This window comes from Lepidochelys kempii, chromosome 6 (assembly GCF_965140265.1).
Source record: "Lepidochelys kempii isolate rLepKem1 chromosome 6, rLepKem1.hap2, whole genome shotgun sequence".
NCBI classification, from domain to species: Eukaryota; Metazoa; Chordata; order Testudines; family Cheloniidae; genus Lepidochelys; species Lepidochelys kempii.
Window position 1 is genome coordinate 128,695,056 of NC_133261.1, and position 25,814 is coordinate 128,720,869.

At 46.5% G+C, this 25,814-nt stretch overlaps 1 protein-coding gene across 2 annotated transcripts in view; it reads left to right on the forward strand.

Moving 5' to 3' along the window:
- The first annotated feature begins 283 nt into the window (after positions 1-283).
- NEMF (nuclear export mediator factor) overlaps positions 284-25,814 on the forward strand; it is a 43,281-nt gene continuing 17,750 nt past the window's right edge. The window contains exons 1-19 of one of the 2 annotated variants that reach the window (XM_073350220.1): positions 284-469; positions 4,988-5,056; positions 5,860-5,962; positions 11,108-11,233; positions 11,309-11,457; positions 11,693-11,760; positions 12,140-12,226; positions 13,886-13,962; positions 15,201-15,271; positions 15,362-15,437; positions 16,730-16,792; positions 17,835-17,912; positions 18,276-18,484; positions 20,577-20,765; positions 21,276-21,339; positions 21,889-21,977; positions 22,695-22,798; positions 23,804-23,866; positions 24,200-24,312. In XM_073350220.1, the coding sequence (XP_073206321.1) occupies positions 363-469; positions 4,988-5,056; positions 5,860-5,962; positions 11,108-11,233; positions 11,309-11,457; positions 11,693-11,760; positions 12,140-12,226; positions 13,886-13,962; positions 15,201-15,271; positions 15,362-15,437; positions 16,730-16,792; positions 17,835-17,912; positions 18,276-18,484; positions 20,577-20,765; positions 21,276-21,339; positions 21,889-21,977; positions 22,695-22,798; positions 23,804-23,866; positions 24,200-24,312 (1,905 nt within the window). In that variant the 5' untranslated portion in view covers positions 284-362. The remainder of the gene's footprint in view (positions 470-4,987; positions 5,057-5,859; positions 5,963-11,107; positions 11,234-11,308; positions 11,458-11,692; positions 11,761-12,139; positions 12,227-13,885; positions 13,963-15,200; positions 15,272-15,361; positions 15,438-16,729; positions 16,793-17,834; positions 17,913-18,275; positions 18,485-20,576; positions 20,766-21,275; positions 21,340-21,888; positions 21,978-22,694; positions 22,799-23,803; positions 23,867-24,199; positions 24,313-25,814) is intronic. The other variant, XM_073350222.1, reaches the window with a different exon arrangement.

Below are 25,814 nucleotides of genomic sequence, written 5' to 3' on the forward strand. Positions count from 1 at the left end.
AACGAAATGTTCCACGCCCCGCTGCTGCTCCTCGTTTGGGAGGGGGCGAGCGGGCAGCCGGGCTAACGGACAAGCGGGCTGTAGCTCAGGAAAGCTCCCGCTCAAACAAATCGGGTTAGGCTCTAAGGTGCCGCAAGCCCGCCTGTTCTTTCCGAGCATGCTCCGTTCAGCTGCTGAAGCCGCTGCCCTTCCCCCCGGGCCCTTCCCCCCGCAGGCTTGCGCGGGCGGCTTCACCGGCAGCGGCCCTCCCCCTCCCCCTCCCCCTCCCCGCCGCGCGGGGCTCTCGGCGCCAGCGCGGAGCCGCCCCAAACGCGCCGCACAAGTTGGGCTGCCGGGGCGTGCCGTAGGGACGAGCACTGCGCATGTGTGGCCGCTGGTGTCTGGGCGCGGGGTGTCAGGGGCGTCCCGCCATGAAGTCCCGCTTCAACACCATCGACATCCGGGCGGTGCTGGCCGAGCTCAGGGACAGGTAGCGTCAGCGCCCGGCCGGGGCCCGGGGGTGTCCGGGGACCCGCCCCCGCCGAGAGACCGGGACCCCTCCCTCAGACCCCCCCCCGTCCCCACACGGGGCGCTCCCGCGCGCTGGAACCCCCTCCACGGGAACAGCCCCCCCCCGACTCGGCCGCCCTCTTGGGACCAGCCCACTGCCCCCCAACCACCCCGACCGGTACTGCCCCCCCCCACAGGGGAACCCCCAGCCACCCCGACCGGTACTGCCCCCCCCACAGGGGAACCCCCGTATGGGAACCCCCACCCCCCAGCCACCCCGACCGGTACTGCCCCCCCAGGGGAACCCCCGTATGGGAACCCCCACCCCCCGACCACCCCGACCGGTACTGCCCCCCCAGGGGAACCCCCAGCCACCCCGACCGGTACTGCCCCCCCCAGGGGAACCCCCGACCGGTACTGCCCCCCCAGGGGAACCCCCAGCCACCCCGACCGGTACTGCCCTCCCCAGGGGAACCCCCGTATGGGAACCCCCACCCCCCGACCACCCCGACCGGTACTGCCCCCCCAGGGGAACCCCCAGCCACCCCGACCGGTACTGCCCCCCCAGGGGAACCCCCGTATGGGAACCCCCACCCCCCGACCACCCCGACCGGTACTGCCCCCCCCAGGGGAACCCCCGTATGGGAACCCCCACCCCCCAGCCACCCCGACCGGTACTGCCCCCCCAGGGGAACCCCCAGCCACCCCGACCGGTACTGCCCTCCCCAGGGGAACCCCCGTATGGGAACCCCCACCCCCCGACCACCCCGACCGGTACTGCCCCCCCAGGGGAACCCCCGTATGGGAACCCCCACCCCCCAGCCACCCCGACCGGTACTGCCCCCCCAGGGGAACCCCCGTATGGGAACCCCCACCCCCCGACCACCCCGACCGGTACTGCCCCCCCCAGGGGAACCCCTGTATGGGAACCCCCACCCCCTGACCACCCCGACCGGTACTGCCCCCCCCAGGGGAACCCCCGACCGGTACTGCCCCCCCAGGGGAACCCCCAGCCACCCCGACCGGTACTGCCCTCCCCAGGGGAACCCCCGTATGGGAACCCCCACCCCCCGACCACCCCGACCGGTACTGCCCCCCCCAGGGGAACCCCCAGCCACCCCGACCGGTACTGCCCTCCCCAGGGGAACCCCCGTATGGGAACCCCCACCCCCTGACCACCCCGACCGGTACTGCCCCCCCCAGGGGAACCCCCGACCGGTACTGCCCCCCCAGGGGAACCCCCAGCCACCCCGACCGGTACTGCCCTCCCCAGGGGAACCCCCGTATGGGAACCCCCACCCCCCGACCACCCCGACCGGTACTGCCCCCCCCAGGGGAACCCCCGACCGGTACTGCCCCCCCATGGGAACCCCCGACCACCCCGACCGGTACTGCCCCCCCACAGGGGAACCCCCGTATGGGAACCCCCACCCCCCGACCACCCCGACCGGTACTGCCCCCCCCCAGGGGAACCCCCGACCGGTACTGCCCCCCCAGGGGAACCCCCGACCACCCCGACCGGTACTGCCCTCCCCAGGGGAACCCCCGTATGGGACCCCCACCCCCCAACCACCCCGACCGGTACTGCCCCCCCCACAGGGGAACCCCTGTATGGGACCCCCACCCCCCCCAACCACCCTCACCGGTACTGCCCCCCACAGGGGAACCCCCGTATGGGAACCCCCACCCCCCCAACCACCCTCACCGGTACTGCCCCCCCATGGGAACCCCCAGCCACCCCGACCGGTACTGCCCCCCCCACAGGGGAACCCCTGTATGGGACCCCCACCCCCCCAACCACCCTCACCGGTACTGCCCCCCACAGGGGAACCCCCGTATGGGAACCCCCACCCCCCCAACCACCCCGACCGGTACTGCCCCCCCAGGGGAACCCCCGACTGGTACTGCCCCCCCACAGGGGAACCCCCGTATGGGAACCCCCACCCCCCGACCACCCCGACCGGTACTGCCCCCCCCCACAGGGGAACCCCCGACCGGTACTGCCCCCCCACAGGGGAACCCCCGTATGGGAACCCCCACCCCCCCAACCACCCTCACCGGTACTGCCCCCCACAGGGGAACCCCCGTATGGGAACCCCAACCACCCCGACCGGTACTGCCCCCCCCACAGGGGAACTCCCGTATGGGAACCCCCACCCCCCAACCACCCCGACCGGTACTGCCCCCCCACAGGGGAACCCCTGTATGGGACCCCCACCCCCCCAACCACCCCGACCGGTACTGCCCCCCCATGGGAACCCCCAACCACCCCGACCGGTACTGCCCCCCCACAGGGGAACCCCCGTATGGGAACCCCCAACCACCCCAACCGGTACTGCCCCCCCCAGGGGAACCCCCGACCGGTACTGCCCCCCATGGGAACCCCCAACCACCCTGACCGGTACTGCCCCCCACAGGGGAACCCCCGTATGGGAACCCCCACGCCCCAACCACCCCAACCGGTACTGCTCCCCCCACAGGGGAACCCCCATGCCCCCAACCACCCCGACCGGTACTGCTCCCCCCACAGGGGAACCCCCATGCCCCCAACCACCCCGACCGGTACTGCCCCCCCCACAGGGGAACCCCCGTATGGGACCCCCACCCCCCCAACCACCCCGACTGGTACTGCTCCCCCCACAGGGGAACTCCCGTATGGGAACCCCCACCCCCCCAACCACCCCGACTGGTACTGCCCCCCCACAGGGGAACCCCCACGCCCCCAACCACCCCGACCGGTACTGCTCCCCCCACAGGGGAACCCCCGTATGGGACCCCCACCCCCCCAACCACCCCGACTGGTACTGCCTCCCCATGGGAACCCCCAACCACCCCGACTGGTACTGCCCCCCCACAGGGGAACCCCCACGCCCCCAACCACCCCGACCGGTACTGCCCCCCCCCACAGGGGAACCCCCGTATGGGAACCCCCAACCCCCCAACCACCCCGACCGGTACTGCCCCCCCCCACAGGGGAACCCCCGACGGGTACTGCCCCCCCATGGGCACCCCCAACCACCTGGACCGGTACTGCTCCCCCCCATGGGAACCCCCAACCACCCCGCCCGGTACTGCCCCCCCACAGGGGAACCCCCGTGTGGGAACCCCCACCCCCCCAACCACCCGGACCGGTACTGCCCCCCCCCCACATGGGAACCCCCCACATGGGAACTCCCACTCCACTGCCCCCAACCACCCTGACTGGTACTGTCTCCCCCCATGGGAACCCCCACCCCATTGCCCCCCAACCACCCTTCACCCTGCCACACATGAGAACCCACCATGGGAACCCCCACCCCTCTACCCTGTGTGAGAGACTGGGGAACCCCCCATCCTACTGGCCCCTGGGAATGCCTCTGCCCTACCAAACCCACCACCCTATGTGAGAAACTGGGAACTGCCCCCATGGGAGCCCCCTTGTCAAATTTCCCCCTGCCCCCAGGAACCTCTCACCTCACCGCCTGGTGTGAGAGACCTGGGAACCCACACCCACAGCCCTCCCACAGGAACCCCTGTTGCCCCATGTTAGAGATCGGGGAACCACCCTACCCGATGGATCCTTATGGGAACTCTGATGCTCCATAACATCCGTTGCCCCATGTGAAAGGCCAGGAGAACCCTGACCATCCCACCCCGCTGTCCCCCAAGGGAGCCCTGACATCTCCAACCCCATTGCCTTGCATGGGAGCCCTGATTCTTCTGCACACACACCCATTGCCCCATGTAGGAGACTAGGGGCGTCTTGACCCCTGTGCGCACACAATCCATTTCACCCCACTGGAGCCCAGACAAACTGCACCTCCACCTCCATTCCACTGTCCCTCATGGACGTCCTGAGACCCCATCCCACTACCCCCTGGAACTCATATAGTCCCTCCCCCTTCCACCCAGGAGACCCTGATACCCCTCAAGGTGTGATTTACATGGGAGTTTTATCATCCATGTTATGGTGTCTTGAATAACTATGAATGAAACAGCAACGGGATCAAATCTCAGTTGTGCTTTCTGTGGTGGTGCTGAAAGTGCTTTAGTCCCATCCAGGCTAGCTCTTCAAGCATTCTCAGCACCTGTTTAGCCAGATGTACTGCTGACAGTCATCAGCCAGGGGGGCTAGTTTGCTAATGTAAGTGGGGCTTCAATGATAAATTGCTGATGCAGAGATATGCATATGCATTAGTGTCTCATAAAATGAATTGTTGCTGAAATTCTGGAGTTGCATTAAAGTCTTGTTCAAGTGGCTATTCTATTTTAGTTCCTTTTTGCATTTATTTCATTAATAGTGCTCCCCGCAAATTCTAATTGTATCGTAATTTCTCCTGGAGCTTGTCCATTTTACTGCGTCTACCCTATCACCTCTTCAAATGCTATTTGTATAATATATTGTAACCTAGGAAACTTATTTATGTACATATAGATTCAGTTGTCACTGAATCTTTCTGACAGGCTTGTATGAATTCTATACTGGATTCACAAAATGTATTTATTTTTTATTTAACAGCTTATTGGGAATGAGAGTAAACAATGTCTATGATGTGGATAATAAGACCTATCTTATTCGCCTTCAAAAGTAAGAACTCTTAACATTTGTGAGCTCTGTTTTATTCCTCCTTAAATTTGAGCCTATTTGTCTTGTATTAATTGCTGCTTATCAAGCCTTTATAACCAGTTTGCTAAAAACTAGTTTTGTGGTGTTCCCTGGAAGAAGAAAAATATTTTTATCATGGGCGTTCTTAGGAAATATCACAGGAAGATAATTGTTTTTGCCCTTTTTACAAACAAAATACAGAAAATAAGTGGAAGAGCAGGTGTGTTTTGCGCCTAAAAGTTTTTTCTCGTAAATACCAAGAACAGTGCGTATGCTGTGGTAATGATAAGCAGTTATGACCACAGGAGTTGCTGTTCTGAAGCAATGAGTCTGTGTAGTCTGATGCTTTTTACACAGGGCCAGAAAAGTCCCTTTTGGTCACCCAGTTTCTGTGTTGGACTGTTAGCTTTCTCTTTTCCTATTTGTAATGCACCTGACCAACTGGACAGTGCTTTGGGTGGGTGGCCTTTCAAAATGACTTCCTGCAAAAGGTAATCCTGGATATTTTTGGAGTAATCAAGTAACCTCAGTATATCTAGCCTTTAATTTAGTTTATCTTAAACTTAGTTTTTAACTTCGTCTTTTTGCTACCAACCTGGCCTCAATATATCTCAACTGTTCTAATATTTTTGACCATAGCTTCCTCTGAAAGCCCTACAACTTCAACTATAAGTCAAAGAAATCTATCTGTGGTACTTTGGTGTGCAGCTCTAATGAAATGTCATTGGTATAATGACAAATTGGTGGCGTTTAAAGTGTCAAACTAGTCTTTATTTTGTCAACAGGCCAGACTGTAAAGCTACACTTCTAATTGAATCTGGTATACGGATTCACACAACAGAGTTTGAGTGGCCAAAGAATATGATGCCATCTGGATTTGCAATGAAGGTAAATTAATCTTTCTCTTTCTGAAATTTCCTTCAGAAGAGAGAGTAATGCTGTAGTTTCACATCTGAGATGTAAATGAACTATTAAAGTATTGCCAGCTAGCTGAGTGGGTCTTGGTCAAGCAGATGATGATGATGTGGGGACTGGCTGAAAAGAAGGGCAACTGCAGAATGGTGGGGGACACAGAACTGATGCTTGGTACCTGACAACAGTCAAAATGTAGTTTTTAAGACTTACGGTACGTCTACGGTACGAAATTATTTTGAAATTATTCTATTCGAATTTTTGGAAGCGATTTTATACATTTGGTCTTGTGTATCCCCACTAAAGAGCGTGAATTCGGTGGAGTACGTCCACGGTACCGAGGCTAACATCGAATGTCGGAGCGGTGCACTGTGGGTAGCTATCCCACAGTTCCCACAGTCCCCGCCGCCCATTGGAATTCTGGATTAAGCTCCCAGTGCATGATGGGGCAAAAACATTCTCACGAGTGTTTCTGGGTGTGTGTTGTAAGTCTCTCCTCCCGCCGTGAAAGCTATGGCAGACAATCGTTTCGCACCTTTTTGGCGTGCAGACGCCATACTGCTTTCAGCAGACAGTGTAGTATGGTGAACCGCTTCTCTCCTGGTACTATGAATCCACGTCGCATTTCCTCTCCACTTTCTATGTAATCTCTATAAGTATCTACTCTTTCTCTTCCTCATCGACCGCTTCCGCTGCCAACTCTGCTCAGCCATTGTGAACTGAGCAGCACAGCTTCCGCCGCCAACTCTGCTCTACCGCTCTTGCCGCGCAACCAAGCTTCTCCATGTTGTCTGTCCTGGGCTCCCATCTCCGTGAAAGCTACAGAAGACAACCATTTCCCGCCTTTTTCCGGCTATCGTGAACCGAACAGCACCTCTTCTGCTGCCACTCTGCTCTCCTATGTTTCGTGCCCTTTTTCCAGGATTACCCGTGCAGGCGCCATAGCATGGCAAGTATGGAGCCCGCTCAGATCTCCGCTGCAGTTTTGACCACTGTAAATACCTTGCGCATTATCCAGCAGTATGTGCAGTACCTGCAAAACCGGGCGAGGAAGCGACGACAGTGCGATTACAACAGTGATAAGTACATGGACACAGATGTTCCTAGAAGCATGGCATGTGGCGATTGGGAGATCATGGTGGCGCTGGGCCAGGTTCATGCCGTGGAACGCCGATTCTGGGCCCGGGAAACAAGCACAGACTGGTGGGACCGCATAGTGGTGCAGGTATGGGATGATTCCCAGTGGCTGAGAAACTTTTGTATGCGTAGGTCCACTTTCATGGAACTTTGTGACCTGCTGTCCCCTGCCCTGAAGCGCAAAGACACCAAAATGAGAGCAGCCCTCACAGTTGAGAAGCGAGTGGCCATAGCCCTGTGGAAGCTTGTAACGCCCGACAGCTACCGGTCAGTCGGGAATCAGTTTGGAGTGGGCAAATCTACTGTGGGGGCTTCTGTGCTGCGAGTAGCCAACGCAATCATTGACCAGCTGCTATCAAGGGTAGTGACTTTGGGAAATGTGCAGACCATTGTGGATGGCTTTAATGCGCTGGGGTTCCCAACTGCAGCGGGGTGATCGACGGAACGCATATCCCTATCTTGGCCCCGGAACACCGGGTCGGCCAGTACGTAAACCGCAAGGGTACTTTTTCATAGTACTGCAAGCACTGGTGGATCACAAGGGATGTTTCACCGACGTCAATGTGGGATGGCCGGGAAAGGTGCACGACACTCACATCTTCAGGAACTCTGGTCTGTTTGAACAACTGTAGGAAGGGACTTACTTCCCAGACCAGAAAATTACTGTTGGGGATGTTGAAATGCCTATAGTTATCCTTGGGGACCCAGCCTACCCCTTAATGCCATGGCTCGTAAAGCCGTACACAGGCACCCTGGACAGTAGTAAGGAGCAGTTCAACTATAGGCTGAGGAAGTGCAGAATGGTGGTAGAATGTGCTTTTGGATGTTTGAAAGCGTGCTGGCGCCGTTTACTGGCTCAGATCTCAGCACAACCAATATTCCAACTGTAATTGCTGCTTGTTGTGTGCTTCACAATATCTGTGAGAGTAAGGGGGAGACATTTATGGCGGGGTGGGAGGTTGAGGCAACTCGCCTGGCGGCCAATTTAGCACAACCAGACAACAGGGTGATTAGAAGAGCGCAGCAGGGCATGCTGCACATCAGAGAAGCTTTGAAAGGCAGTTTCATGACTGGCCAGGGTACAGTTGTGTTTTTCTCTTGAAGTTACCTGCCCCCTCTATATATGTCACAATTGTTTAAAAACCATTCTTTATTATTTGTTGCACAACACATTGAGAGAAATCAGAAGGTAGACTGGGGGAGGGGGGGGTACTGGGAAAGGGGAGTGGAGGAGGAGGGAAGGACAAGTCCAGAAATCAAATCAAAATTTTGGATATGCCAGCTTTCTGCTGTTTGTGCAATCCTCTGGGGTTGAGTGTGTGGGTCCCCGTAATACCCCCCCCCCGCCCGTGTTCTTGGGTGAGGAGGCTGTGGAACTTGGGGAGGAGGGAGGGCGGTTATACAGGGGCTTCAGCGGCAGTCTGTGGTCTTGCTGCCTTTCCTGCATTAGATCCACCATACAGTGGAGCATGTCCATTTGCTCCCCCATGAGCTTGACCATAGCATCCTGCCTGCTCTCATCGCACACATCCCTCCGCTCTTCGTATTCATGTAACGCTTTATGGGACTCCGCAATTGTTTGCCTCCACACATTCAGCTGGTCCCTATCAGTGCAGGAGGACCGTATGAGCTTGGCGAACATGTCATCCCGAGTTCGTTTTTTTCCACCTTCTAATCTGGATCAGCCTCTGGGACGGAGTAGATAGGGACCGCGTTGAAACATTTGCACCTGCAGGAGGAGAAAAAGGGAGGGTAGTATTTTAAAAGATATCTTTTAGAGAACAAAGGGGACACTTTCTCAGTGAAACAGACAATTCGTAGTACACAGCACATGTTTTTTCTGTACAAGGTCGCAGTTTGCCTCTTATACTGAAGTGCCTGCCACTTTGGTGTAAGTAAGCCATCACACGTGGCCGGGCAACAGAATTCAGCTTGCAGGCAGCCATGGTAAGCCCTAGGGGCACATGGGATTCTGCTTCTTCCACATTCATTTCAATGCTTTCAAACTGCTGGGCCCCCTTTCCCATAGCAAGCAATGCCTGGTGGGTTTGCCATATAAAAGGAGGGTCTGTGGGCTCTCTGGGATGATCACTTCACACAACACCCGTGGCGCAACACCCCCCACCCCCCCGTGTGGCTGCGATGAGGCTCTGAGCAGGGATGAGCCCTTTAAACTAAACGCGAACAGCCCAGTGCGGCGGGTTTCCTCCCACCGCGTGGCTCTGATCAGGCTCTCACTCACCAGAAGTGCCTTCTCCAGGGTCATGGTCCGGGAGGCGACTGGGTCCAGCGTTAAGAATGGTCCTGGCTAGGGGGGAAAAAGGATTCCCCACTTGCCGTCTGTGCATTGTTCTCCTCCTCCTCTTCATCCTACAATAACTCATCCTCCTTGCTCCATGCAGCTCCCCCCTTACGGGTGTCCATGGACAGTGGTGGGGTAATGGTGGTGTCACCCCCCCCCCCATAATTGCATGCAGATCACAGTAGGAGCGGCACGTATGGGGCTGTGACCCAGAGCGCCCATTCGCTTCGCTGGTTTTTTGGTATGTTTACCTGAGCTCCTTGATTTTTGTGCAACACTGCTCTGTGTCCCTGGAGTAGCCTCTCTCCATCACGGCCCTGGAGACTTCAGCGTACATATTTGCCTTTCTTTTTTGGAATGTAGTTCTGCCATAACAGATTCGTCTCCCCAACGTGCAATGAGATCCAGTACCTCCCGCTCAGGCCATGCTGGAGCTCGTCTGAGACTGCATGGTTGCCTGTGATGGTGGATTGTGCTGATGGTCACCTGTGCTGATGGTGACTAGACTGGACATGAAATTCAAAAGTTCCTGGGGCTTTTACTGCCTACCTGGCTAGTGCACTGGAGTTGAGAGTGTTGTCCAGAGCAGTCACAAGGGAACATTCTGGGATAGCTCCTGGAGGCCAATAACATCAAATTGTGTCCACAGTACCTGTAACCCGGACTTGCGATCTCGATTTTTAGTGCTACTCCACTTGCCGAGGTGGAGTACAGAAATCGGATTAAAGAGCCCTTTTAAATAAATAAATAAATAAACGGTTTGGTTGTGTGGACGGAATCAGTTTTATTTTGAATTAACTCGGCTAATTCCGAAATAACTGCGTACTGTAGACCAGGCCTTTGATACTCAAGCTTATAAATGTTCACTCATAAGCCATGCCTGTTGGAATTTTACTTTGGCAAAGTGAATATATTATTATTTTATTATATAGGCCAGATTCTGAAGCCTCTGAATAGGCAAAACCCAGAGTGAATGGGAGTCTTGCATAAGTAAGGACTTCTGAATTAGACTATCTGAGGTGTCAGGCCTTGAAGTGAACTATTAGGCTCCAGTTCAGCAAATAGAGCCGTTGTGGATGCGTCTGATTGCAGAATCAGATTACAGATCTTGTTAGCTCCCCACTCCTGCGAAGAGACCGTACACAAGAGTGCCCATGAGGAGCTTCATTGAAATACCTCTCTGCAAATCCCCCACTGAAGTCAGTGGGAGGCTTGTGGAAGCAGGAGTAACCCTGAGTGGAGGTCATTGCAGGATTGGGGCCTTAGGTTACACTAGCTCTTTCCCTCCTTGGGATGGCAGAGACATGCAGGTTTCAAATAGTACAGCTGTTTTTATTACTGTAAATGCTGAATGCTTAACAAAAATGTTTAATTTTTTGCAATTTGGAGCTACTATTTTTCTTTAACAAGCAAGAGTAGATCAGAGCTTGATGGTTGTCAAAGTTTGAGCAGCTCATGAATGTAATATTCAGTTTTGTAAGTTTATACCAGGTCTTATCTTTATTCCACTTATTATAGACAAATACAAGCAAGATAAACAAGAAATGTTCAGATTTTCACGGGCATACACACACAGTCGTTTAATTAAATATTTCAGTTTAAAATAATATGAGTAGGACCTTTCTGTTTACACCTTATATACATATACATATTTTAATATTTTTTTTCTTCCATATCATCAGTGTCGTAAGCATTTAAGGAGTAGAAGACTTGTCAGTGTAAAACAGCTGGGGATAGACAGAATTGTAGACTTTCAATTTGGAAGTGATGAAGCAGCCTATCATCTCATTGTTGAGCTTTACGACAGAGTAAGTCATAAAACTGTTTAGTCTATAATTAGTATTTAATATGGACTCTAATAATCAGTTTTGTTGCTATTGCAGGGAAACATTGTTCTGACAGACTATGAATACTTAATTTTAAACATCCTGAGGTTTCGCACAGATGAGGCAGATGATGTCAAATTTGCAGTTCGGGAACGGTACCCAGTTGATAACGCTAAAGCATCTGCACCATTACCTACCTTGGAAAGGTAACTTTATTCTGTGCAACATGCATATTATAAATAAAGCAAAGACCATTTTTACATATAAAAATTTTGAGTCTGAATAGTCTGTTTTAAGCTTTGAACATTGTGTAGGTGATGCAGTTCTCACAGAATTGAAATTGTTTGCTTTCTTCTCTAATTCAGAAAACATGGAAAATCAATTCAACGTTGTACATTTATTCTTTTGAATAGCAGCAATTCTGCTTATTATGTCTCTTAGGTTGACTGAAACAATATCAAATGCACCTAACGGGGAACTGCTAAAGAGGGTCCTTAACCCACATCTTCGTAAGTAATGGCATTATTACAATATGAAATGTGCAAACTGTTTGCATTCATATTAGATGTAATGTGAAAATTTAAAATAAGAAAGACACAACTGTGTTTCAGAAGGTTCAAGACAGTCTCCTATGTATAAAATGCAAAATTATTTGTTAAGACTAGAATTTTAATACAAAGGTATAGAAACTTGGCTGCAATCCCTTAATATGCTTTATATGGGTGTAGGGATTTGTCCATGAAGCACTTATAGTATCGGGACCTTTGCTGAATTTTCTCAGTGATGGCTAGAATGTCTCATTCAATTTTGGAAATTAATCATTCTTAATACAGATTTCAACCTGAATGTTTAAACTGCTTCTATAGTTGGTTCTTTCTACTTTTATAGCTTATGGAGCCACACTCATTGAGCACTGCCTTATAGAAGCTGGATTGTCTGGTAATGCCAAAGTAGATCAACAGATGGGAAGCAAAGGTATGTAGGAGTATAATATTTGTGCACTTCAAAGGTTTGCTTGACTATATTTGGAGGGGCAGAGAAGACACCTAGGTACCCTTCACTGAGGACGTAAAAGAACAGTGGCTTTGTTTCATGGAAAAAGGGTGCTCAGCCAGGATTGGCTGAAAACGCTGAAGGGAACTTTGGGTGAGAGAACCTTCCACCAAACGATGTTTAACTTGTTAGTTAAGCTTGGTCTCTAAAAGCGTGTCATGATTTATTTATATGTAACCATTGGTTTCCAATATTCATACTCACTACTCTATGAATCTCTAATCTGTGATAATAAACTTATTCGTGTTTTCAATATAAATATATTGAAGTGCTGTGGTGTTAAGCAAAGCAGTGGTCCTCAGTTGAATCTTAAAAGCTGGTATGTAGTGTTCCTTTGGGAACCCCAGGCCTGGTAATTCTGTGAGCATTCAGTGGATAAGGGCCTGGATGCTGCAGGGAAAAGTCCAAGGATTTTGAGACTGGTGTCTGCTTATTGCTACCTGTCCAGAGAAAGCAAGGCCTGGAAGGCAGTGCTTGTGTTGCCAGAGACTGGTGATTTCAGGGAGCTGACCCACAGCAGGCACAGATAAGACTGCTTCACACTAAGCAGATAGTGGTGAGGCACCTCACAACCCAGGGTACCCTTGGGGAGCATCACAATGGATATGCAGTGTAAGTTTTTACAGGCTGGAGACTACTTTAACACTATTCTCTTAAAGCCCTAGCATTGCTTATATACTAGTATTTTTCCATCCCTTTTAGCCTCAATTCTAAATAGTTAACTTTATGTCATATGATGAAGTGCTACTGTAATTGTGATACTGGAAGGATTAATAAGGGACTTACTATACAAGAGTCATGTGCCAAAGTGTTAATCATGAAAAAAATTATATGGTGGATTTTGAATGAATTAGAACAGTTGCTTTTGATTTTTTTGGAATATACAATTATGGGTTGAGGCGGTAAGGTCAGAATGATTAGTTCTGTAGTCGTACTTTGCTATGAGTGTTTTTTCGGAGGGGGAGAACTATGTTAATATGATGATCTGTAATTAATTAAAATAATGTAATACCTGATATCTGTTGTTATCTGAAGTGCTGTAATAAAGAAGGGAGTTTTATGGCTAATGTTTCAAAAGTAGGGACTTTCATTGTACACCCTTGCCAAGACAGGTAATTGCACGCATCCAGTCCTTGTTTTTTATGTGCAATTATGTGTTTATGCCAGCACTCTTATATTTTATGCATGTAGCTGCAATACGTATTTTTTAAAGAAATATCTCAAAGTTTAAAAAGGACACTAAATGAGGCTTTCTTCAAAATGGACATTTGTTTCTAATGCAAGGAGTTGATGGTTAAAGATGCTTATTAAAATGCGGACTTTTTTGAAATTTGCAAGAATCCTGGTTTTAGAGTATTTCAGAGAGTAGGATTATTGAAAATCTCATAATCCAGACTTCCCACAAGAACTGTATATTGGAGAAAATTCCTCTGTACCCCTGGCTAGAAATGCAGTTAGTAGCAGAGGTTAGTTTTTGGTCTGTCAAGCTTTAGCCTTTATTGGTTAAGTAGTGCACTATGTGTTTATGTAAAATATCCCAAAATTCTTGCCTCTTCAAAATCCATTTTTTTTCTCCTTTAGAAAATATTGAAAGGGTACTTGCTGCTTTACAGAAGGCAGAAGAATATATGAAGATAACTAACCACTTTAGTGGAAAGGTAAATCTTAATTGATATCTGCATAGTTCAAAGTTAAACCGTCTAAGAAACATGCATTATTGTTCTTCTATCATGTCAGACATTTGCTATTGGTTTAGCATGCCTATCACATCTTTTCATGTTGTTGTCTTTCTATTTTTGCTGCTCTGATGTCCTCCAGATACTAATAAGGAATACACCGGACCCTCGCTAGAACGTGGGATTTGGGATCCATACACAGTACCGCGTTAAAATGAATTCCAATTAAAGTAATTAAATTTGGGATCCATTGCTGCAACCACATTATATGTGAATTTGCGCTATATAGATGCACGTTCTAGCAAGGGTCCGGTGTGTATATATGATGCTTGTCTTGGACGTGCAGCTTGTAAATGAGCTAATGGAGTAAAAGGGACCTATCTGACTTGTGTGTCACCATTGTATTTAAATACTGATAGTAATTTTAATGTATGAAGTGTTCAGGGATATCAAAATAATCTCAGTCTGTAGTTCAATGAGGAACCAAAATTTAATTTTGCAGTTGTGTGTCTTCAAGGTATTCATGCGCCTGACGAGCAATATGATTGTAATTTATCCTTCTACATCGATCTTAATGCAACTTGGGAATAAGGCCTGAGTAGAAAGACTGCCAATTACCAGTAGGTAATAGAAATCATTCTTTAACCCTGGGAATTTAGTCCTAATTTTCAAACATGTATTTATTTATTTATTGCAATAACTATTGAACATCTTCTGTGGGCCCGTGCCAGTGTTTCTGATCATTTTCACTTCTTGTGGAAAAATTGTGCTATAGCCCATCCACTCCTCTCTCTTCCATGTTCTGAGTCTGCTGTCTTATAGCAAGTTCTTCTCTAACTTCAAGGCGGAAAGGATTGCTCAGTTTATGGTACAATTCATTCTGATTCTGACTTGCCCATCACTGCATCCTTAACAAACAAGGGTTGTTTAAAATGTAAGGTACAAAGTTTGTGTGATGCATTGTATACTTGGGTTTGTTATAGAAGTTCAGTGTTCATTTGGAATATTTTAGAATAAAGGTGAGTGGCCAAAATTTTACCTGCAAAGTCACTTAGCACCATAAAGTCTCTATGAAAAAAGAGCTTACCAGTGGATTTAGTGTCAGATGTTTGCAAGGTGTTAAACTGTTCCTCCTTGGGCAAGAAAGGAAAAATAACTTTTAAGATTCCTGGAAAGAAATGAGTGTGAATGTGGTGTCTTATGGGGTTTTTTTTTTTAAGGGTTATATCCTTCAGAAACGGGAGAAAAAGCCAAGCCTGGAGCCAGATAAACCTGCAGAAGAAATCCTCACGTAAATATTTGAAGTATTAACTCCCTTTCTTGCTAGAAAGCTAATTTATATTAAGCATTCAAGTGATACTATCAAATGTATATTTTACAGATATGAGGAATTTCATCCTTTCTTGTTTTCTCAACATCTAAAGTGTCCGTACATGGAATTCGAAACATTTGATAAGGTATAGTGGTTTTGCTGATACAGTACTAAGTAGTTCAAATGACTGATACTAAAAACGTGAAAGAAAATATGGTGCTGGAAACTATTACGTTTTTATGCTTTATGACTAGGTAGTTTGGTGTGTAAAATCAGTAAGTATCATAGTAAGATATAAGCTAAATAAAATATTTCTTGGTAACTACAGTTGACCCATTTATGTTCCCAATTTGTCTGTCATGTCCAGTAACTGTGGTGTTGTAACTGTGTTGGTCCCAGGACATTAGAGAGACGAGGTGGATGAGGAAATATCTTTATTGGACCAAGTTTGTGTGTCTCACCAATAAAAGATATTTCCTCACTCATCTTGTCTCTCAAATGTCCAGTAACTGAAATATAGCATGTAGCATTGGTGAAAGACGTATTTGTGTCCAGAACCAAGCTACTCTCTGTCTTCACTTGTTTAAACATATTTTGCTGGTGGTTATATAGGTGTTTATAGACAGTTGGTTTATAGCTGAGGGTAATAGCAAAAATATAAATATGATGAATGTTTGACATGGAATTTCACTAAAAATGAAATCTTTGTCCTTTCTGGTTCTTGGCTAACTAAGGTTAACATAACCTATAGATAATTATTTTATACTAAATCCGATCTCTAGATTCCCTACTTTGCACTCTCCTGCCATGCCTCCCCATCATGTTTGTACCACCTACCTCACAGTGCTGGTGATTTTCATAGCATAAATAAACTCAGAAACTTTATTGTAAGCAGTTTCTGCCTGTTGAAACCAACCACAAAGAACTGTATTGAACTTCATATGCTTGATTTGGAGATTCTGTTCTTATTAACCAATTGATAATTATGCTTATGCTCAAATAAATTGGTTAGTCTCTAAGGTGCCACAAGCACGCCTTTTTCTGTTTGCGAATACAGACTAACATGGCTGTTACTCTGAAACCTTGATTATTATGATGGCTCATTGCAGAGATGGCTGTACCTACGGTAGTTTCACAGTTGTTACATACTTAGATTAAAGAACGTGTTCCTTCCTTCACTACATCATTTGCTAATATAGAATTTGGCTCCAGTTCAGTCCCATGGTTAAAGCTAGGCCTGTGCTTAAGTACCTCGCTGAACTGTCCCTTGACTAGGTAGAGCAGGGGAAGTGTGTTGAAACCTAGTTTAGGATCAGACTCCTTTTTGCAGTCTTGCAGTCTCCTCTTAAGAACAGAACCACTCCTGTCTGCTTACTCTTTCCTGATCTAGGTTATTGCATCCTTTGAGATCCTTTAAACTGACTTTTTTTCTTGAAGGCCGTGGATGAATTTTACTCCAAGCTAGAAGGTCAGAAGATTGATTTGAAAGCTTTGCAACAGGTACAGTCTCATTCACAAGCAGAACAGCTGATTTAACTCCTTTAGAGCTTCAGGATGCTGGACATTTGTCTGATTTAGGGGCCCTTGCTCTTTGTAGCACCATGTGGGTGCTGTCTTGTTCAGTTAAAGATAATGGGTTGCTTTGTATGGGGCAGGTCTGAAGCTGCATGCACCAGGGCAGTTCTTGTTGGGAAATTACAATCATTATGACCGCTACTATTATTAGTGTTACGATGCTTCCGTGGATTCCTTTTAAACTGTGCAGACACGGCATTGAATAGCTAATCAGCAAGAACATAAGAATGGCCATACTGGATCAGACCAAAGGTCCATCCAGCCCAGTATCCTGTCTATGAACAGTGACCAATGCCAGGTGCCCCAGAGGGAGTGAACCTAACAGGTAATGATCCGTAATGAATGGAGTGCCTGTCCAAAAATCACTGAAGTGGCTTTTGCTACGCTTTCTATGACAGTGCTCAACAAAATCCTGTTTCCACTTCTTTCCTCTCCATACTGTAATAGGATACAGTTGGGTGTTGAATATCTAACACTGCAAAATTTGTAATATGCAGAGTCGGTCGGCGCTACGCCCGGCTCATGAGACAGCTCATGGTGTCTGACACCATCAGGTGGTCCAGAGACCTCTACACGGAGCACGTCATGGGACACTGTCAGTACTAGGATGAGTAAACAAAACCACCGGTCAGGGAAATAACCCACTTCCTCCCCTGACTGACTAAGGGATGCACCCCCACCCATGTACCTATTCGTTACACCAACACTGACTTGGACTCTAAATAAATTTTATGGGTTGCATACCCGAGATCACTTATTCACTGATTTTTTTAAAAACTCCAGTCTGGGTCTGTGCTGGTTATGTGCTATGTATGTATCTTGTGAACCTTGTAACCAATACTTGTAATCTCTCATAACTCAAGCCTGACCCCAGATGTACAGTACCTTCCCTCTGAACCTGTGTAAATTTGATTTTAAACATTAGCTTTAATAATCTTTTTACTTTCTTTTCTTTGGCTGTCGAAAGGAAAAACAAGCACTGAAGAAGCTGGAAAATGTTCGTAAAGATCATGAGCATAGACTAGAATCTCTTCATCAAGCTCAGGTAGAGCTATCTGTTTTCATAAGACAAGTTTTAAAGAGAAAATATTTTTAATATTCCATGTAGTATCACTTCCACCCTAAGTTGTGTTCCTTAGTGTTCACTTGAGATGACAAATCGGAGTATTTATTCACTAACAAGTTCACCAAAAAGGGAGAGAAGCTAGAGGGAAGTGTGAACTGTAGTGATGATACACTGCTTCTTGTCAATGCTTTGCGTGCCCTTGGAAGAGGTCATCTTTTGAACAATGTGTTTAATTTTAGTGCAGCTGTATTAATTGTATAGATTTGTTTCTTTAATCATCATTTTTATGAAATTTAATTGGTTTTTAGTCTGAATTGTAAGAGAGCTTTTTCTTTCCTGAAGGAAATTGATAAGGTAAAAGGAGAACTCGTAGAAATGAACCTGGACGTAGTTGACCGAGCTATCCAGGTGGTCCGCAGTGCCTTAGCCAACCAGATAGACTGGACTGAAATTGGAGCAATTGTAAAAGAAGCTCAGGCTCAGGGAGACCCTGTTGCGAGTGCAATCAAAGAATTAAAGCTTCAGACAAATCATATCACAATGCTACTAAAGTAAGTATGTTGTAGATCAACAAGACATTAAGAGGGACTAATCCCACAACTAGCAAGTTAACTAGGAAAAGAGCATCTTCATTTGAGCTTACATTATTTTGTCAGTTAATATATGTCAAATGTATTCATGGTGCTGGGTTTTAGCAACATTAAAGCGTGAGTGTGAGGGCTTTGTGAACAGACAGAGGCACTGATCTGATATGCACCTTTCTTTCTTGGTTTTCCTTTAGTTCAATAACTGAAATAGACTCTTCAAGCATATAAAAGCAAGAGTTAACTGGTCACATTTTAAAAGTGGTGGGAAATGTCTAAGAGGAAAGGGCAGTAGTGAGCAAAAGCACTTTTACCTGCATGTCCTAGGCAGTTCCGGGAAACGTGCCTCATTTGGTTTGATGCAACAGGCAACACCAAGCATATTATGCAAAACAAATGCATTTAAAAAATCAGTAACTTAAATAATCTTGACATTCCTTGATGCCCAAAAGAGGGAATCTAGTTGAAAGTTTAGCATGCTGTAGGCTGGCTGGACAAGATGGCCCAGTAAACAAGTTAGAGTTCAAAATTCAAACTGGTATGAGCTGTGATTTAGATCATTCTGCTCCCTCCAGGAAAATCATCACAAGAAGCTTGATACTGGATCAGTGCCTTGCCCTTGCGGACACTTAAAAATAAAAAAACTAAATGAGGTACAAAACATAAGGGTCCTGCAGGTATCGGCAACAAACTAGAAATATATTTAACTGTGTAAATGTACTGGAAATCCTCTAAGCCTAAACCCAAATATAAGAGATCTTCGTTTGAGTTTATATATAGACCCCCCACCCCCCAATTAGGAAGCCTAATAGAGAGTAAAAAACTGATAGTGGAAAATACCTTAAGTCAGTATGGAAAAGAAGGATATGAGAATTGTACCGATAAGCAAAAAGTGAATATAGGGGTTTCCAGATATATATTCCAGCTTTTGAGTAAAATGTGGGGCTGAAATAATCTTGCTTCTGCTCACTGTCACAATTTGCTTCCTGTATTATTTTGAGGAAGTTCTATGGCCTGTGTAATGCAGGAGGTCAGGCTAGATCAGTAGTCCCCAAACTGTGGGCTGTGTGAAGGAATGTCCGGGGGAGGCGCAGTGGGACCTGGGCCAGCCTCTGTGGGGCGGTGGGAAGGGAGCACCACCTAGCTCCACTTTGCCTCCAGTTCATCTCCGGCCGTGCTCCTGCTCCCGGCCGTGGTTCAGACCCCTTCCCATCTCCGGTCCCTAGTCTCGGCTCCCGACCACAGCTCCACTCCTAGGCCTTGGCCGTGGCCACCAGGTTGGCCATGATTCCACTCCCGGCCCAGGAGTGTGGGGGGGCATGCACATTCCATTAGTGGTACGGGGGGGGCGTGCAAGAGGAAAAGCTTGGGTACCACTGGACTACATGATCACAATGGTCCCTTCTGGCCTTGGAATCTATCAGTGTCTCTGCTATTTCAGTTTGTTTCACAATATGAATTAAGGTCACACAGCTAATCATACACATCATCTAAAGACAGTTGAATCTACACAAGATAATGGAAACAATAGTATACTTTGCTGTGTGATACAGAGAAAACATTATTTATGCTGTATGCTCCTCTACCTCCTTAAGGCTACACATGTCAAACATAGTAATAGAAGACAGAGTTTACTGTGCTGATGAGTAGTAAAGGCAACTCAAAGTAATACATGCTCAGAATAGCTTCATGATAATGGATCAGATATTTCACAAAATCTCAGACCGTTACCTAGCTTGCATTTGCTTTGATTAAACATAATGAGCCACTATCTAGTCTTCATTTTGCACAAAGATCAAGGGTAAAATGTCCTGTATTTGTTTCATCTTTGTTCTCCTCCTCCTTCTCCTGTGTGAAAGTGCATAATCAAAACTGTTATAATTATACATTTATCTTTATTCATAACCATAGAGCCTTCTTCAGATTGAAAACAAGAGTGTGTATCTTTTGTAATATTATTTACAAAATTAATGGAAGGAGGAATGCATCTTGCTAACTTTTACAATAAAAAGTCTGGAGTACTTTTTAAGACAATCAATATACTTTTATATTTTGATAGAAACCCGTATGTATTATCGGAGGAGGAGGAGGAAGAAGAAGATGACGAAGCTGATCATTGGAAAGAAGTTGAAGAACCAAAAGGGAAGAAGAAAAAGCATAAAAATAAACAGCTGAAGAAACCTCAGAAAAACAAGCCATTGTTGGTTGATGTTGATCTCAGTTTGTCTGCATATGCCAATGCTAAAAAGTAAGATTTAAAATGTGTATATTTTTAGTAGTCTGCTCCTTAGCTTAATTTCAATAGACTCTGCTACTATCATAGGAATTAGTCTTTTTCCTACAGAAATATTTAGAGTGTGTAGCCTTACCTTAGTTATAGACTGTCCATTCCTCCGCCCCAGAATGTTGTCTTGCCATTTCTGTGTTAACCAGTCTCTGATAATCATTTTAATTTAATGTTAATTACATCAAGCATAGAAACAGACACAGGACATAATGGCTACTTTCTCTGCAAAGTAAATATAAAGGCAGGGCTCTACATTTCTAGTGAGGGTAATAAATTAGTAACTTCATTTCAACTGATGCAATTTTCAGATTCACAGTGATAGGCAATAGGCAAAAAAGCTAAGCCAAACATAACATTTTCCTTATCAGAATGAAGTATTTACTGCTGGCACGAAGTACCGTGGGAAGAAATAGCTCTAAAAATGAGTTAATATACTGGGATCTGAGATGTAAATGAATTTGTGTTTCACAGATATTATGATCATAAGAGACATGCAGCCAAAAAAACACAGAAGACAGTAGAAGCTGCAGAGAAGGTATTTATTATTACCTTTTCCTGGTTTGTTTAAAATGTACCTTTTTTGTGTTAATACTGTTACGCTGATTTAATGTTTCAACCCCCTCCCATCAAGCTTGCCAAAACAATTTAACCTACATGTAGGGCTGACAAGTTGCAGCCTTGAATCATTTAGTTTCCATCAACAGTTATGAACTCCTTAAAAGCATTTTATAATGGAAATGCTGACAGACCAGTAGCTGAGGCAGCATTAACAAGAGCCATTATGATCAGGTAGCTGATGTTATTTTCAGAACACACATTTTAGAGAAACTACATGACAGAATAATGGAGACATGCCTTTTCAAAATTATGAAGATTTTAAGACAGCCGTTAATGAAGTGCCTCTGATTTTGCACGGGCAGAAATGGTTTTTAGGTCTGCAAATTGAATTATGTGCAAAACGAGTGACTATACTGTCTCAAACTACATTTTGGGGGTATTTTTCTTCATATTGTCTTACTGTTTGGCTATTGCTTGTATGATCACTGCATTTGTAGAATTGGGAATGTCCATATTTCCTAAACAGGCATTCAAATCAGCAGAAAAGAAGACAAAGCAAACATTGAAAGAAGTTCAAACAGTTACCACCATTCAGAAAGCAAGAAAGGTTTATTGGCAAGTAAACTTTTGATAGTTACCCTCTCAGATGAGTGTGTGAGTCTGTGTAAATTTAAAAGGACGTTGTTGACATGAAATCTAATTTGGTTTTTAAAAAAAGAGTTAAAAGTAGTGTTTTGGTACTACACCCACCCGTATGTCCCTTGTCAGTTGTTGTGGTTTTAGTTATAAGCCCCAGTCCTGCCGGTAGATCCACCTGGGTGGGGCCCTTCAAGAGTGCTCTGCATGGGTGCGCGGATCTGCCTATGTGGATCCTCTTGTGGGATTGAAGCCATGTTTTCCTAAAATTTTAAACATTTTCTCTATCTGCAATATAAAAGATCCACACAAACAACTGGGGAGACTGACTGTACACAAAGTGATTTTAAATGCACACAGAGTAAACATGGAAAAGAAATACTTTCTCTCTTTTTATAAACAGCTGTTTTAAAAGTAGCAATTATAGTTAAAAAAAATAGATTGTGAGATTTGCTTGATGTGTCCTTTTAAAGAATATGATTGACAGTCCAATTACATTTGTACAATACCTTGAATTTATGCCATATACATATGTATGAAACTGTAGCTGATCAACAAAACGAAGTATCTTTGAGAATACCTGTCTTTCCACCTGTAATACATTAAAGTACTGAGACCCTGGCAAAAACCATACTTTCTGTAATAGGCAAACAGTTCCAGTTATTTTATACAGCGTGGTTTGATGTAATTTGACAGGTTTGAGAAGTTCCTGTGGTTTATTAGCTCTGAAAATTACCTCATTATAGCTGGAAGAGATCAACAGCAGAATGAAATGATTGTGAAGCGATATTTGAAATCAGGTTAGTAAGATTAAATCAAGCATGTCAGCATAGTTTTTGTTTTCTTTGCTGATTGTTATAAATGCTTGTATTGTACATCCAAAACTGAGGAACACTATTAGATCTTTATTAGCTTGTGTATAAAATTCAGCTTGCTTGTACGCATTCTCATTTTGCTACATTGTCTGGAATTTCAGACTGAAGTTCTTTGGAGCTTTATAATTATGTCCATGTGTGAGGTGTGGTATGGAATGCAGCTTCACCCAATAGTTTTGAAATTGCCTGAACTGAGTTAAAAAGCAAACTAACAGACTTTACCTTTTGCAGTTGTACACTGTTCCACATGGAGGAGCGTAAGACCATAGACATAAGTTATAGCTAGTATTTTCCTGCAGCAGTGGTTCTCAACCAGGGGTCCTGGACTCCGTAGGGGGGCTGCGAGTGGATTTCAAGGGGCTGTCAAGCAGGGCCAGCATTAGACTTGTTGGGGCCCAGGGCAGAAAGCCAAAGCCCCACCTCATGGGGTTGAAGCCTGGGGCCCTGAGACCAGCCACCACATGCTGAAGCCTGAGCAACTTTGTTTCACAGGGCTCCCTGTGGCGTGGGGCCCCAGGCAGTTGCCTACTTGATACCCCTAATACTGGGTCCTGGCTTTTATATGCAGAAAAACAGTTGTTGTGGCACAAGTGGGCTGTGGAGTTTTTATAGGATGTTGCGGGGGGGCCCTCAGAAAGAAAAAAGTTGAGAACCCCTGTTCTACAGCAGAATACAGAATTCAGAAGTATTGCAATATATTAGCATACCAAAGGTCTTAGTTCACCATGATATTGATGTCAGAATAAATGACAATTAGTATGGGGTATAACTGACAAGTAGACATAATTACTTCCCCTGAATATGTGAATGTTTTGGCAGTGCTCCAAGTAAATCAGTTTCTAATTCAAAGCTTGGAACCCTCTTTTAATGATCAGTGCAGCAATTAAGTGTGCTCAGTGATGTGTCCCAATCTTATCTCTTCTGTTTTAGGAGATATATATGTGCATGCTGACCTACATGGTGCAACTAGCTGTGTAATCAAGAATCCTACAGGTAATTAAGTCTGTGGTTGGCTCTGATTTATAATCTGTTAAACACAAACAATTTGAAATTTAATGGACTTCAGTAAAAATGTACTGCTACATCCTTGTCCGCTCTTCGTTTCACTTCAGACGTCGAGTTGACGAGGTTTAGTCTGAAGTCCTTCCTTATTAATGTGCAAGCCAGTGAGGAAGCCATAATAGCACAGTACTTGTTTTGTGCAGGAAAATTGCCTTCAGGACCTGCCTCTGTAGATCCCCACTCGGAGATGCTTTTGTACGATGTCTGGTTACTTTTTTAAACGTGTGCTCAGCTAACGCAAATGTGGTGGTGTTGCTGTTACAGGTGAGCTGATCCCTCCCCGGACCCTGACTGAGGCCGGCACCATGGCATTATGTTACAGTGCTGCGTGGGATGCTCGTGTCATCACTAGTGCCTGGTGGGTCTATCATCACCAGGTAAGGAGATCTTGCCTGTTCGTTTTGAGAAGTTAATCTCTGAAAGAATGAGTGTGGAACTGTCGATGTAAATGTCACCACCGATGAAATTAAAGACTGAAAGAAACAGTTGTGTATTATATGTGATGGTCCTTACAAGTTCTCCCTGGCTCTACGACAGCGGCCTTGGTTTGTGAATCTTTGGTATAATGGGCCCAGGACCCAAGAAATGCTGTGGGTTCAGCATCTTTTAAAAAGAGGTTAAAGGTCTGTGATGTGCTGCACTCATCTCTTGTGAGCGCCTCCTGTGGGTGCAAACCTGCACTCTCTCTTGGCTCAGGTTGCCTGTTTCCTGTTGCCCTCATCAGGTGGGTCTTCAGTGGCTCAGCCCTCCGGCTAAGTCACACATAGGCCACGGCTACACTATAGAGTTTACAGTGGTGCAGCTGCTCTAAGCCAACAGGAGAGAGTTCTCCTGTCGTCTTAAATACTTCAGCCTCCACGAGTAGCAGTAGCTATGTCGTGGAAGAAGCTCTTCTGCTGACATAGTGCTGTCCACGCCGGCGCTTATGTCGGTGTAACTTGTCTCTCTCAGGGGGATGATGTAAGTTATGCCAACATAAGCTGTAGTATAGACCTAGCCATAGTCTAAATGCAAGAGGGAATCCCTTCCAGGTGACAAAGTTCCAACACGGACTATCACTGTGCCTAAGTAGTCATCTGCGGCCCTGCCTTTGGGCTCAATTCTCAGCCCCTTCTGGGCTAGCTTTCAGTCTGTCCCTGCCCTGTTAGAGAACACTGCCCCCAAGGCGGTCTCCCTGGAGACTTTGTCATCAGCAGTTCTCTGGCATCCCAGCTCTCCAGCCAGTTTATGCCTTAACTTCAGTCCCCTTCTGGCAGTAACAAAGTTGAAAGAATGGTTGGCCCTCTTCAGGGTCTTCGGCCCCATCCCTGGTCCTGTTTAAATTCCCAGCCCCTTTCTTGGGCTTTTTATGCAGAGTCTTATCACCTCCTTGAGGCTTAAGCCACTTCTCCTGTGGACGGTGGGGGAACCCGGGCCCACCCACTATTCCAGGTCCCAACCCAGGTATCCTATAGACAACAGCCACATACTATTTCCTCTACTTGGTTGCTGCTGGTACTCCTGGATGGCTTCCCACTCGGTCCCATCACCTTCACCCATTACCTTAGGTCAGTGGTTCTCAAACTTTTTTTTTTTCACGGACCACTTGAAAATTGCTGAGGGTCTCGGTGGACCACTAAATGATCTTTCCAAAGATTGTTTGTACCGTTAGCTAACTATTGTAAAGTGCTTTGGATAAAAGCACTATATATAAAAAAATTAAATTAAAAAATTAAAAAAAATTTTGTTCTACAGATAAAAGCACACAACTCATATTTTAATATCAGTAGTCTTACCTTTCTAATGCAATGGATGTGCCCTCTCTCTCCTGCTGTGGCAGCCCCCGAGCTGGGGCTGGGAAGGAGGGGAGGGGTATCTCCCCAGCCACAGAGCTGAGGCT